The sequence below is a fragment of the Anomalospiza imberbis genome, chromosome 11, assembly GCF_031753505.1.
Source record: "Anomalospiza imberbis isolate Cuckoo-Finch-1a 21T00152 chromosome 11, ASM3175350v1, whole genome shotgun sequence".
NCBI lineage: Eukaryota > Metazoa > Chordata > Aves > Passeriformes > Viduidae > Anomalospiza > Anomalospiza imberbis.
Genome location: NC_089691.1, coordinates 5,756,593 through 5,770,579, shown reverse-complemented (window position 1 = coordinate 5,770,579; position 13,987 = coordinate 5,756,593). Strand labels below are relative to the sequence as shown.

The 13,987-nt window shown below is 43.4% G+C and overlaps 2 protein-coding genes across 5 annotated transcripts in view; one reads left to right on the top strand and one right to left on the bottom strand.

The window, feature by feature from the left end:
* The window catches only part of IPPK (inositol-pentakisphosphate 2-kinase), a 29,558-nt gene extending 24,875 nt beyond the window's left edge, over positions 1-4,683 (top strand). For all 3 annotated transcript variants that reach the window (XM_068201544.1, XM_068201542.1, XM_068201543.1), the window contains 2 exons: positions 396-475; positions 1,481-4,683. In XM_068201544.1, coding sequence (XP_068057645.1) covers positions 396-475; positions 1,481-1,706 — 306 coding nt within the window. In that variant the 3' untranslated portion in view covers positions 1,707-4,683. The remainder of the gene's footprint in view (positions 1-395; positions 476-1,480) is intronic.
* The window catches only part of CENPP (centromere protein P), a 112,705-nt gene continuing 103,192 nt past the window's right edge, over positions 4,475-13,987 (bottom strand). For both annotated transcript variants that reach the window (XM_068201548.1, XM_068201550.1), the window contains 3 exons: positions 6,820-6,899; positions 5,077-5,168; positions 4,475-4,830 (listed from right to left, as the gene is read on the bottom strand). In XM_068201548.1, coding sequence (XP_068057649.1) covers positions 4,709-4,830; positions 5,077-5,168; positions 6,820-6,899 — 294 coding nt within the window. In that variant the 3' untranslated portion in view covers positions 4,475-4,708. The remainder of the gene's footprint in view (positions 4,831-5,076; positions 5,169-6,819; positions 6,900-13,987) is intronic.

The window sequence follows — 13,987 nt, the reverse complement described above, 5'->3', positions numbered from 1 at the left end:
CAGCACTGCTGGCTTGTCGGGGTCTGTGCAGTGAAAATTCTTCATTGTGTCAGGGTGCAGCTTTATACCAGAAGCAGTTAAAAACAAGCTTGTAGCACCAGTTCCTGAGAGAAAAATAAAACTGTTTATTTGCTTTCTAGACTGAGGAAACATTTGCAGGAACCGGTGCTGTTTGGCCTTTAGGAATATGATCTGTAGGAATTAAACGTGACTCTTATACAGGATGCTGCAAAAGCATCTGCTCCTGCCAACCTTCTGTTCCAGAGAGAATCTCCAGCTCTTGAAGTGCCAACATACCAATACAGGGGGTGCAGTGCTGCTTTTTGTAAGGAACAGGATGCTTTACTCAGGTAAACACCAATCTAAGAAAATGTGTGTTATTTTCTGTTGTACAGGTGCAGCAGTACAGAATAGCAATGACTGCTAAAGACTGCTCCATCATGATTGCCCTTTCCCCCTGCCTGCAAGATGAATGGTAAGAGCTGCCTGCACCTGCTTTGGAATGGCTCCAGTTGTTTAGAAATTGGGATGTTTGTACTGTTCAGGCAATTCAATCACTTAAAAAAAGTGTGGGGGTGTATGGGGGGGGGTGGTGTGTCCAAGTATTTGGCTGTGAGCATTTTAGTATAGTTCTGATTTAAGATATTTATGACCACTGTCTCTTTCTAAAGTTTTAAGTTGATCAAAAGGATCACAGTTTTATATGTATTCCCTTCTTAAACTTTGATTTGACTGTTCATAGTAGCACTGGATGGTTTTAACTAGGTACAGTTTTTCTGCCTTGGTGCTCTCATAGAAGAGATTTTTCAAGCTGAGTTGCCTTTAATGGCCTAGTTAGAATAAAACCAAAGCAATAATCAAGAGGTGACAGCTTTGGCTGTCAGGCAGGAGGCTTTGCCATAATATTATCCCTTTTGGTTTGTGTCAGCAGTGCTAATCTGTTCTTCTGCAGGGGGCTTTGCTTCACCAGAGCCCTTTTATTTTTAGAGAATGCTGTTTTCTGCATTTGTCCTGCAGTTCTCCAGTGAAGTGTTAGTGATGGACATGACTTGTGCAACATCTGACTTCAGAACTCCTCCATACCACAGCAGGCTTGGACAGCATACTAAATGTTTTATTACCTTGAGCCTAAGTAGGAGTTGCAGTCCCTTTTCTGCTTTTGCTGTTAATAAGGCTGTTGCTTTGTATGCACCACCTAGAAACAGCTTAGATTTACTAAATACAGTAAGTAAGAGTGATGTTTGCCTTCAGCTGCATGGAAGCTGAAAGGAAAATGAAAAGAAGAGATTCCAGCAAGGTCCCATCAGGACTGGTAGAGCTGGAGCTATAGTTTCCTAAGTGCTACATTAGCTGCAGTTAATTTTCTTGAGCTCCCACAAAAGTTCTAAGATAAACATTAGAGTCACTTCTGTAAAGGGACACATAAATTAATAATACTGGTTTCAGTGACTCAGATGTGCAATGTGGTTTTATTTTCCAGCTCTGAGCAAAGACCTGTGGTACTGACATCCAAATCCAGATTCACCTTCTCTGTTTCTGTGCTGGACTTGGACCTGAAGCCCTATGAAAGCATCCCCCACCAGTACAAACTCGATGGTGAAATAGTCAGCTATTACCTGAAAAATGTACAGGCCAAAGAGGACCCAGTTATGTCCAACCTCTTCAAGGAGAATGAAGACTGCACATTAGTTCTCCATAAAGTGTAACCATTCCCTTAAGGTTATTTTTATTCAAACACATGAGAAAGCGAAATATTATTGGAATACAGTTATGGTGATTTTTTTTTCCTTTTCTATTGTGTTCAGTGCAGTTTTCAGCTGTGAATGTTTTTGCTTTATGAAATGATTTCTAATGGGTAATGCCTTCTCAGAGACCTGGGATAGCTCTAAGCCACATGTTTGCTAGATAACCTTAATGAATGTATTTAATGTGACAGAACAGGTAATGTGCCATACCTTGGAACTAGAGGACAGATCAAATTAATATGAAAAGTCTACTTCCTTAGAATTGAAAGAGCACAGAATTAAAGGTTTCCTGAAGTATTGCACTAACATAGAAAGCCTAATTACTAACAAGAGAATTACCTTGGACCCTGTGCTTTGAGTCTCCCTCATCCTTATTAAAGGAGGGAATGCTCTGGCAAAACCTATACAACACTTTAGCATTAATCCACTGGAAATACAACCATGCAGTGGCTGCTCTGTGGAACTGCCCTGGCACTGCAGAACATTTCAGTACTAATGCATGGACTAGGAACACCATTTCCAGAAGCTCCAGAAGCTGTGTGATCACCTTGTATCTACTTAAAGCTTCTGAAGCAAAGTGCAAAGGGTTAAGGTAAGCAACCTTGAGTTTTACATGATAGTTGGGCTTAACTCACCTGCCATACTGGTTTTTATTGTCTCTGTACATTATATGCTGCTATTGGAGGTGAAACCACAACTTGCTCTTGCCTAATTTAAATTGAGCTATAAGAAGAATATGTTCTGAGTTTTACAGGTCATTTCAGGTCTTTCAGATAGTGTCAAACATTGGCACTATTACACTGATGCCCCACACACTGTGTAGCATGAGCAGCTGCTTTCAGGTTCTTTTGCTGTAAATGACATAGGAAAAAGGTGACAGAACCCCATTTTCTTCCCTACAGCTGCAGTGGGGTCAGTTTTGTGCCAGGGTGAGCTTGTGTCAATGCTGCAGATGAGCAGTGCTTTGTGCAGCTGAAAGCTGGGGAGGTGCTGCAGCAAAGCCATCCTTGGGGAAGATCCTGAGCTGGAACTGAAGGGTATTACCAAACCTGAGGGTGCAATGATAAAAACTGCAGCTCCTTTTCCCTCCAGGATTACACCCCCTGAATGGTGCAGAGATACTCCTCCAGCCCCCGTGAACAGCTCTTACCTGGATACAGCCTGTGCTTACCAGTAATAGTGTTCAGGGTCCTGAAAACAGTGTAACCTTTGAATTGTTCCACTTTACCTGAAATTCAAAAACAGGACCCCCTGTACCTTGGCACAACTCAAGGAAGAAATGTGAAACACAGAGCCACTACTGTCCCTGTGCCAGAAACCTGAGCTGGCAGTGCTGGCACCCAGTGCCAGGAGCCCTTCTGGGGCAGGGCCTGAGATGTGAGACTACAACAGTGCAATGAGCTGGCAGCAGGAATAACCCCTTCCTCCCAGAGAAAACCTGGAGGAGGAGAGCTCCTTACAAATCCAGAAACCCTCCAGCTATTAGAAAGAGGAGGAAGGAAGGGAAGTTCTGCACAGCTGGAAGTTCCCAGGTTTTTATGCTGTAACTTTACACACGTTTCATATGCAAACAGCGGTGTCTGTGCTGAGCAAACACTTTTGTTTTCAGGCAAGGAGGAAGGAGCTAAAGATGAACTGAAGGTTACACAAAACTGGCTCAACCAGTTCCATGTCAGTGGAGAAGTAGGAAGGAATTTTGCCTGTGTACTGGATTCTAATCTTGAAAAGAGCCTGCCTTATCTAACAAGATAGAGCTGCCATTAATCAAAACCCAATCTCTGGAGTTGCTCAGAGTCTGGCAGAAACCAGGCTCTGGTCTGTCAGTTTCTCCTAACCTACCAGAACAGTGGGACACCATTTCAGTGATCAAATAGTGGAATATTACATTTATGGGATTAGAAATATACTGTTGCTTTAGTTCAGACTTCACCTCTTTCCCCATTGCTGCATGGAGTGGGTGGTTGTTCTGCCAGGGGCTTCAGCAGCTCTGGCCTTGGAAAGGAGGGCTCTTCTTACCAGGAGAGCCCAGAGCTGATGGGTTTGGGCTCTTGGTTCGAGGAACTGTTACTCCCCACCTGAGAAGTACCTGACTTCCAGTCACATCAGTTTGGCTGGGGTGCAGTGCTAGTGCAGAGCAGGAACTCCTGGAAACACTGCGAGTTCCCAGGTGGGCTCGTGGCACATCTGATGGAAGTGAAGGGAGAGGCAAGACATTCGTCTGAGCTGTTTTATTTCTTCAGGGATAAATGTGTGAAAGGTGATGCTTAGGTAATGTGTTGCCGGGATTTCCTCCTGGAAGTCAGAAATGCAAAAGAAGTGCTGCAGTGGGCAGGAGGTGACTGGCTCACCTGTTCCCAGGGGTGCCATGGGCCTCTCTGGGTTAAGCTTAACGCTGTGTCAACACACATTGTGGAACAAAGTTACTTCATACAGTTACCTTTGGGTTTTTTAGCATTGTGTGTCTTTGAAATCTTCAAATTGTCTTCTTCTGCCCTAATTTAATGAGAAAGCTGTTTAACTCTTTGTTCTAGGAGTCTCTTACTGTTCTTTTGTCATTTTAAAATCACTGTACTTTTACAGAGCTGTGAAACGAATTGGATTTTTATGGACTTGATTTTGACAGTGCATGGTCTTTTAACAATTTCCAGGTATCTAGAAAATGTTAAGAAGATAAACCACTCTGGTACATTAATGATTCAGAAAGATAAATTTATAATGAAATCACTCTGTACATGTAACTATTTTATTTGGCATTTTTGTATTTAAATGGCTGTATTTATTTTCATGTCATGACAATTTATATATAACGTGCCATAATTGTACAGATAGCATGTTTTATGAGTATGGTTTCTAAATGGAAAATAACTTAATGTTTATATTCAATAAAATTACAGACTGTGTAACACAATATCTTAATTAAAACTACTTTTGAAATTGCTACCTGGTGTAAGTAATGCTGGCATTCATTCTTCTGAGCCCAGCACTTTGATCAGGTTCTCGATGGCTGCCTCGATCCCGAAGAGCCGGAGCGCGCTCCGGAAGTTGCCAGGGATGCTCTCCACACTCCTCATCTTCTGCTCCAGGACTGCAGGAGAAAGAGAGCAGTGCAGGTTATTTTCCAAGAGTTGCAGCAGGGCTGACAGCAGGTGGGTAAAGCAGGATGCCTGCAGGCAGACAGGGTTTGTGTGCCCTTGGAGATTACACAGGAGGTGAAGTGCAGCTGCTGCTGAATTGGGGTGGGTTTGTGTGGCTGGGCTCTGGGAGCTGGAGTTCCATGGCCAAAACCAAGGCCTGGCAGTTCAGGAACAGTCCCTGAAGTGATTGAGATTACCTTGCTCTGGTACTTTGGGCAGCAGGTCCAGGACAGGTGTAGTGATCCCTTCTTCATCAAGATGGATCTTCCAGACAATCATCAATTCAAACCTGTACCAGGTGCACAGGAAAAGCAGGGGTCAGGTTAACCAGGTGCTGTCTTTGAGGTTCCTTCAAAGCCAAAAGTGCAGCAGTCACGAGGCTCAACCTCGTGCTCTGCGACAAAATTCACCTCATATAATGCAAGAACCATCTCTGGATTCAGGAACACATAATCCAATGACAAGGAAAGGTTCTGGCTACATGCAGATTTGCACAGTGCAGTAAGTGAGAGGAAAGCAAAGGAGAGCACTGAGTGTCCCCTGGCTCTACCCCTCATGTAATAGCTACACTCAGGATCAGGTGCTGAGAACAGGAAACTTGTTTCAGAAGTGTTTGCATAAATAGTGATGTGCTGGGTTTGGAATAAGGACTATTCATGGCCTTTATAGACTAATGGCAGGTAGACATCTGTCCAAGGTCTACATTCCTGCAGTTCTTTGTTTTTAATTAAAAAAAAAAACCAAACAACTTAAGCCTAACAACATCATTACTTCTTCAGGAATTGTGTTGGTGGTTGTGCAAGGCCAGTCATGATTCCCAGCTTTCTCAGTGGGATGGGATCACTGCACCATCCCGAGGGAACAGTGAGGCAGGAGCTGAGTCCAGAACAAGATCCTCAGCAGAGCTGCTGCTTTACAGCTCCCTCTGTTCCCTCCAACCCTCACCTCCCTTACTGGAGGTAAGGCTTTCCTAATCCAAAGCTGGTCTGCACAGTGAGTCACTGTGAGGAGCAAGATCCCTTTCTCAGTGGTGTTCAACCCATCATGACTCTAAGAGTTTCCTTCCAATGTGATTTGTCAGCCTTTTGCCACTTTATTTTTACAAATCCTTTGGGAATTTGTGCACAGCTTGTTCTGTGATTTTGCAAACAAATTACCATAGCAGTTTGTTTTCTACCAAGCTACTGAAATGGCTTTTATATTCCTTTGTTTCATGACTGTGGGGTGAGAGGGAATGAGGGTAATGGAACTGGCACCAGAGGAGAAACTAAAATAAAGCAAGTTCTACCCTTTGTGGGATAGCCTAAGAACAATTCATTCCTGCACCCCCAAGCTGAAGCATTTAGATTTAAAGGGCAAGTTTGGCTGAATGAAGCAGCATCTTCTATTAGGGTTTGTTTGCTAGTTCTACACACAAACATAATGAAGGGAGCTGTGCCTTATTTTCATGTAAATTAAATCATGTTAAAGCAAGGTGTAACAGGAGAAGGGAATGCTCTGATCCTGTCACAAAATAATTGCTTTTCATGGCCCTTGCACAATTCCTGACAGTGATAGTTACACCATCTTACATTTAACTGTAAGGATTTTTTCCCCTGCTGAAAATCCTAAATGTACTGGAACATCTCTCATGGGGAGGCCAAACAAATCCCATGTGTCTGGTAGGTAATAATTCCTTCATCTAACTGATTTCCTTCTAAAACAAAAGAAAAGTATAGCCACAGTTGCTTTGCTTCCATTGCACAGTAAATGCCCTTGTCTTTCTGTTCTTTAATGGCAAGACACAAAGGCAATGGCAAGGAACTGGGCTTTGCTGGGAGGGGACTGGGATCTCTGCTCCTCCTGCCAGAGAAGGAACCCAGAGCTGCAGCACAAGGCTGCTGCTCTGCCTGTGCAATCCCTCCCCTGTGTAAATACAGAAATGCATTTTATTGGCTTACCCAGAAACTTTGGGGTTCCTTAGAATTATAAAATCTCCCAGCAGTCCTTCGGGAAGGGTCACGATGTCAGGATACTTGGCCTGTGAACAAAAAGGTTCAACTGTTCATAAAAATCACAGCAGATAAGGTGGTTCCTACCCAGTCACAGTGGATTGCACCAAGTTAAGAGTAACAATACTCACTCTCTGAAATTCTGACCTGGTGGTTTATTTTTTTAGAGATCCTTATATAAAACCCAGGAAACCTTGAAAGAAAATGTTTATTTTAACTAAGTGTGTTAATTGGATTTAATAACACCTTATAATACATCACAATGTCACCCCCCCACCTCTGTGAGTGATGACACCTCACTGGTACACTCTGGTTTGAGATGGACACCGAGCTGCACAGAAGGCTTTGAAAAGAGTAATTAAACCAATGACATACCAAAATAACCAATGTTAGCAACATGATCAAACAAAAATACTGGCTTCTATTAAAATTTCATGTTTCTGGGAATTATTTTCAGTTACTACAATGTGCAAAGGTTGCTGGTTGCTCCATTACTTTGTTAGTCCATATGATGTGTTTGACATGTCTTGTGAAAGCCTCAGAACTTCAGAGCTCTTTTAGAAGCACTCGTAGCTCTGTATGGATCCTGCAGGTGCCAGGTTACCCAGAGAAGGAGGGGATGCACAGACACCAAGGAGCAGCATCCTGCAGGGACGTGCTGCTGGAAAAGGAAATGGAATGGAGCCACAGACTCCAGGGCTGTGCCCTGCTTGTCCTGCCTCATATGTGGGACACAAAGCTGTGTTCCAAACCTTGCAGTTTATAAAGTGTGAGAAGTCTCCCAGCCTGAATCATTCCACAGAACTCCCAGTACAAGCAGCAGGTTTTATGGAAAAGGAGCAGGAGAGCTCGGCTTCGAGCAGCATTGGAGAAAATGAGTTTGGTTTTATGGGATTACGCCTCATCTGGCAGAGCAAAATTGCTACCAGATGTGACCTTGCTCTGGTTTAGGAATTTCTGACAAACTGAAGGGGGGCTGTGCAGGATGCCAAATGACATACAGCACATGGAATTTGCTCATTTTAATTTCTACCCAGTATTCAGTACTGTATTTACTGCGAGGATAACAACCAGGATCTATCCTGGGAACACAGACACAGGAGGGAGGACACTGAGCAGGGCAGTTACAGTGCTACAGGTGTGGCTGATCAAAGGTCACTCATCTGGCAGAGCAGGAATCCTCTTCCAGCTTCACTCCCTGTGGAAGTATGCCCCTCCGATAACAAAACAAGTTTTCCAGGCTTTCCTCCTCAATAACCCATGCCTGACTGCCACTATGAGCTCTCCTAGCTTGGTGTCAGAAGCCTGGGAGGATCCAGCAATCCTTTAGCTCCAAGCAGTAGATACTGGAAATGCAGAATTAGCTTCTACCTGGAACTCGGCTCGTGCATCCCTCATTTACAAGGGATCCCAAATATCCCGTAGCTAAACACTGAGTCACACTTCATCCACACACACCCAGACATTTGGGAATCACCAGAGAAAATAGATCAGAGGGAACCAGATAAGAGTTACAATTGCCAAAACACTGAAATGCTCCCAGGGCTGTCTCAGGAGTTCCTGTGCAGCTGGCACGTTCCCCCAAGCTGGGGGAGCGGGTGTTTATGTTCTGTGGAAGCCAGAGGGAACTCAAGGAAAGCCCAGTGTATGATTTTCTGTGGAAAAGCTTCCCTATACCTGGGAGAGGGAGCTCCAGTGAGCTCTGCACACAGCGAGGGCTGTTCTGTGCCTTCCCTCAGTGCCGGGGTTCTGGCAACCAACCTGAATGCTGTGAGAAACCAATCCTGTGTGAAATTCACAGGATTTGGGATAAAATCCAGCTTTTCAGTGGGAAAGGTAATATTTTAGCTATCCACAAAACACACAAAAAGCCAAACCACAAATACCTACATCCCTGTTTGCTATAACCCAAGCCCAGACCCGTGTGAGGATCCCGGCTGCCATTCCCACCTTCCACCAAGTGGGGACAGGAAGCAAAGCTACCACCCCCAGGCTCAAGCAGCAACCTTAAATACTGACAATTCCAGGAATGAGCTCTGGGAAATGCAATCACACAATCTGCCTCTTATATTCCACACAGAAAATACTGAATACAGGTTCTGAAACCCGCAGTTAAAGATGTGGGGATCTGACAGGTGACTGAACAGCCAGGCACAGGGTGAGCATGGACAGATCCCCAGTTCCAAACACTCTGTGGGTACCACATTACCACCTCATCTTCTCTCCTGAGCAACTTTCCAAGTTTTCCTTAAGGAAAAGAAAAGCTGAGCAATAAAACCGGAGTAACAGAATGAACTGAGCCCCTGAAATGTCTCTTGGGAAAGCCAGGAACTCCTAAGGGATCTTGTAAACCAGACCCAAGGCCAGGGAAAGAGATCCCATCAAGGACGTGACAGCAGATGGGAAGGATCAGCCTCAACTGCATCAAACAAAACCTGCCTTTAATCAAGAAATATCTTTCCTCAGATGACTTTTAAATGTCAGCTTATGATCAAAACCAAAAGCCCAAGCTATTATTATTACTCCTAGACGGAAATTGTTTTTCCAGCTCCTTCAGGAGTCCAAGCAGGGAATGTTATGGGAACTTTTGTCTCAAACAGGAATAGTCTCAAACCACAAAGGGACTGTGGTGATGGAGTGCACAGCTTTCCTCTGCTCCCATGACAGATTTTACACACACAAGGAGCCATCCCAGGGAATACACTTGTAGCAGCTATTTCTCAACAAAATATATTATTCTGCAGCTGTTTAAAGCTGCACTGCAATTTTCTGCACTTGAAGTCTCTGCTAAGGAAATTGTTATAAACGTGTTCAGCTTAAGAGCTGTAGCTACAAATGCAAAACAAAATTGGCAAGGGAGATGCCAGATAAAAGCAGATAAATTTGCTTCTGTCCCACTTAGCAAGAAAACACACGACTGCTCCCAGCTGGAACAACAGCTCCCTTTTACTGCTAATTCTGAACTTGCTGTTCTGGAAGAAGGATGTATATAAAGAGTTATGGTACCATGAGCTCCTCTACAGGGAGAAGCAATTTCTAAATCTGCCCAGGAGGCTCTGATCGGGCTCTGGTTGGGTAATTTCTCTGTATGGTTTGCTCAACTATGGCCACGTTATCACCCACTAAAATCACACATGGCTGGGAGCACCAAGACCTCAAATCCCAACACAGCCAGCACATCAGTAATTTTTTAAAGGAGTTTCACTAAAGCAATAAAGGCACATTTAGAAAGTGGAATTTTCTCACTTTGCAACTAAAGGAACTATAACCAAGAACCCTTCAACTAAATTACACCCCATAGAAACACTGTATTTTCAGAATGGATTTATGAAGCTTCACCACTCGTAATTAAGTCTCAGAATAAATACAGCTTCCATCTTCCCATCTTGAGGCAAAGTTCCTCAAGCAAACCAGTCCTGCTGGTGATCCCTGTGATGCCAATCACCCAAACCTCCGGCGCCGGCAGAACCAAGGACGAGAAGAGCACAAGGTCAAAGCGGTTTTGTCTAAAATGATAAAGTGGTTTTGTCCCCGTGGCAGTCCCAGCCCACCCCCCATGCTCAGTCAGGCTCAGTCCTCTGCTTTTAAAAGTAAAATCCCAAGTGACACAACCAGCATGCAAGTCTCACTTTTTAGAAGAGGAAAGGAGAACTTTGGGAGCAGTTTTGAGGGCCAATAAGAAGGTATGACAATGGCAAGTAGTGACAGGAGAACAGGGAACTGCTTCCCACTGCCAGAGGGCAGGGCCGGATGGGATATTGGGAAGGAATCGTTCCCTGTGAGGGTGGGCAGGCCCTGGCACAGGGTGCCCAGAGCAGCTGTGGCTGCCCCTGGATTCCTGGAAGTGTCCAAGGCCAGGCTGGAGGGGGCTGGGAGCAACCTGGGATAGTGGGATGACATGATCTTTAAAGGTCCCTTCCAACCCCAGCCATCCTGGGATTCTATAAATACCAGTTTGACTGTCACCCTGGACAGGGCAAATCTTTGCAAACATTTACCAGAATCTCTCCCAGGCTCAGGACACACCTGGTTCCCTCCTGCAGCACAAGCACAGCTGGTTGGTTACTTGGATAAAAAGTGCTCTGCACCCACCTGGTTTCAGACCTGCCCTTTTTATCAGCCCAGACCTGTGACCTGAGCCATTGATCCCTCTGCTAAGATTCAATCTTGCAGTTACCCCTTGTAGATCAGCCCATGCTCTGCACATGTACCTGAAACACTGACCACCAGCCCCAAATCCAGTGGCCTGTGCTCATTGCCAGGGAAATCCCTCTGCTTTGTTCTTTCTTTCCTTTTCTCTTCCCTTGCTCATAGCTTCTCTGTTTTGGTCCCCACTCTATTTCCATTGCCACTTATTTTCCTCCTTCCATATTTTCATAAAATTATTATTTTTCGTGCTTGACTCCACCATGAGTTTACATGACTCAATTTGTCACCATGCTCACAATGTGACCAATAATTTTCCATAATTTTTATATTTTTCCTAATTGGATCTAAGCTGTAGGTCTACAGAAGAGCCAACCCAGCATAACCAAGGCCTGAGTACACAAAATTCTGTACCTCATTTCCTTTCAATATCACTTTGTCATATGGCAACCATGTGTTTATCTGCAACTTAATTACAGCAGACTGGGAATAAATTAAAATACATAGTGGAGGTTTATTTTTGTGAGGAAAAATAGAATTAAATGAACATGAAACCTCAGGAAGAACAGGAGGGGGTAGATCATAAACAGGGAACACAGAGGCTACAGATGCTTTTTTTTCCACTTTTTTTCTTGCTGGGCAAGAGGCAAATCTTCTCTCCAGTATTTCTCTTTAAAATTGTCGAGGTAAAAGATTTCCACTAGTTTATGAATGTTTTAAGCCCTACATTTTACTAGATTAACATTATTTTTTGGCATTTTATTTAGATTTTAAAATACACTGTGTTAACACTGAGCTGGCAGTGGAGCCGGGGCCTGGCACAGGGCACAGGAACTCGTTGGGATGTCGTGGGAGAGCACTGACACTGCCCCATGACATTTATTTTGGGGGAAATACCCAGAAAACAAGCAGAGCTCAGCAGGTTCTGTGCTTCCTCCACAACTTTACTGATATATTAGTTTTCATTCTGTTGTATTTTGAGTCCCCTGCCCTCCCTCTGCAGCTAGGTATAATTAAATATTTCTTGATGATAAACTTTATGAACGGCACCGTGTGGAAGCCAGCAGAGATGTCTAATTTAGCAAGGGATGATGAGTAGCCAAGGACAATACAGAGATGAAAAATTATGGAAGGAAAAAAGATGTCATATTGCAGAGCAGCACGAAGCATCAACAGTCTGTGAAGAAACAATTGTGAGCCAAATTTTCAATAATCTGAAGGAAGTAGAGTGCAGGAAAGGCATTTTTAGGAGAGAAATTAAGCCAAGTTTGTGTTTTCTTCCATTATAACAGAAGAAAGATACCTCATAGATCTTTATTTTTTTCTGTATAAAAGTTGCTGCAAGATTCTCTATAAGCCTTTTTGATGTCTCAATAAAAGGATCCAGAATTGCATAAAGCAACTTGAAGTACCACACAAAAGTTGATTATCAAATGTGGCCCAACTTGCTTTTGTAGTTTACATTATCAAGCTTGTCCAGACAGGCCAATTTAAACTTCATCTAAATAAAAGCATCTGAATTTAGCTAATGACTTGGCTCTACCACTGTGTTAGGTTTTCCCCAAATAGGCAGATTAATTTAAAAAATAAACTATAGGACACAATGAAGAACATCTAGTTCATCTAAATTGGCTCAAGGTTAGGCATTTACTTTTAAAAAAGTGTGATTAAAGAAAGTTTTTAGACAAGGTACTCAGCTGCTGTGGATTTTTAATCTTTCTTGAAGGTCTGAAGAGTTATTTGCTTCTATGTGGGCCAATTTATCTTACCTGGTAAAGATAGGTACATCCATAGACCCACCTGGAATATCCCAAATACCATTTTCATTTCTCACCAGGAGCTCCAAATGGATTGAGAGGTCAGTCTATCACTTAGAGCAAAGTGTCCCACAGCACAGGGGGTTTGGCCAAAATCTGCCCCATCTGCCTGTGCTGTCCCATTGGTGTCCTCAGGAGCAGCTGTGCCTCCACTGCACACCAGTCACACAGGAGGAACGTGGGCTGGCACAAAACAACCCCAAAACCTCCTGTGGGACTGGCACTCCAATAAAGCTGTGCTCCAGTTTTAGCTCCACCTGTATTTGATACCAGTGAGGAATGGCAAAGTCCACAGCACAGCTCCTCCTTAATGTGTACAATAACCACCCAGCAGCCTCCAGAGGATCAGCTTTTTCCTTTAACACACACAGGTATGTCCATGTGCACCCTCCCTTCACAAATACCTCTGCAGTATTTCTAGTATTCTTCCTGAGCTTTACAAAAAGGTTTAACATCTGCATTAGATAAAAAGTAAAGCTTTACCTATAGACCTATATTTTCTCTAAAGCATATACTGCAGATCCACTGAAATCTTTCCCGCAAGACATCCACCCTCTTCTACAAAGCATTCCATTTTGGACAGACTCCACAGAAATTTGCCACCCAGTAGCTTTCATTTGTCTGGTTATTTACAATTATCAGCTGCTCATGTGAAAATAAATATTAACATGCAGTGCTGAAGTGCCTGTTGCTATCAACATGAGCAGGAATGGGTCCAGCTGAAAAGCCCTTGAAAGCTTTGAACCCACAGAATTCTTTTCATGTCATACCCAAATACAGTCCTTTAGATCTGGCTGTCAACAACACCACATTTCAGATTTCCAAACACATCCTTAGCACAAAATAGAGGGACACAGGAAATATTCTTGAGAAGACACAAACATCTCCAAGAAGAGATTCACCAATTTATAATTATTGTACGTGTGAGAGTGTAAAGTTGTCAATCCACTGGTAAATAACAGGCTTGCAAAATTGGTTAACTATCCTCAAACTTTGATCTACTCAACAACTTCCAAAAGAAAGCTGCAAAACCTCCCCAAAAAAACAAAACAGAAGCAAAAATAAGGAACACTAAAAACCTGTAGCACTGTACGTGTGCAAACTTTGTTATACTTTTGACCAAATCTCTCACAACAAACTGGATTTTGACTCAA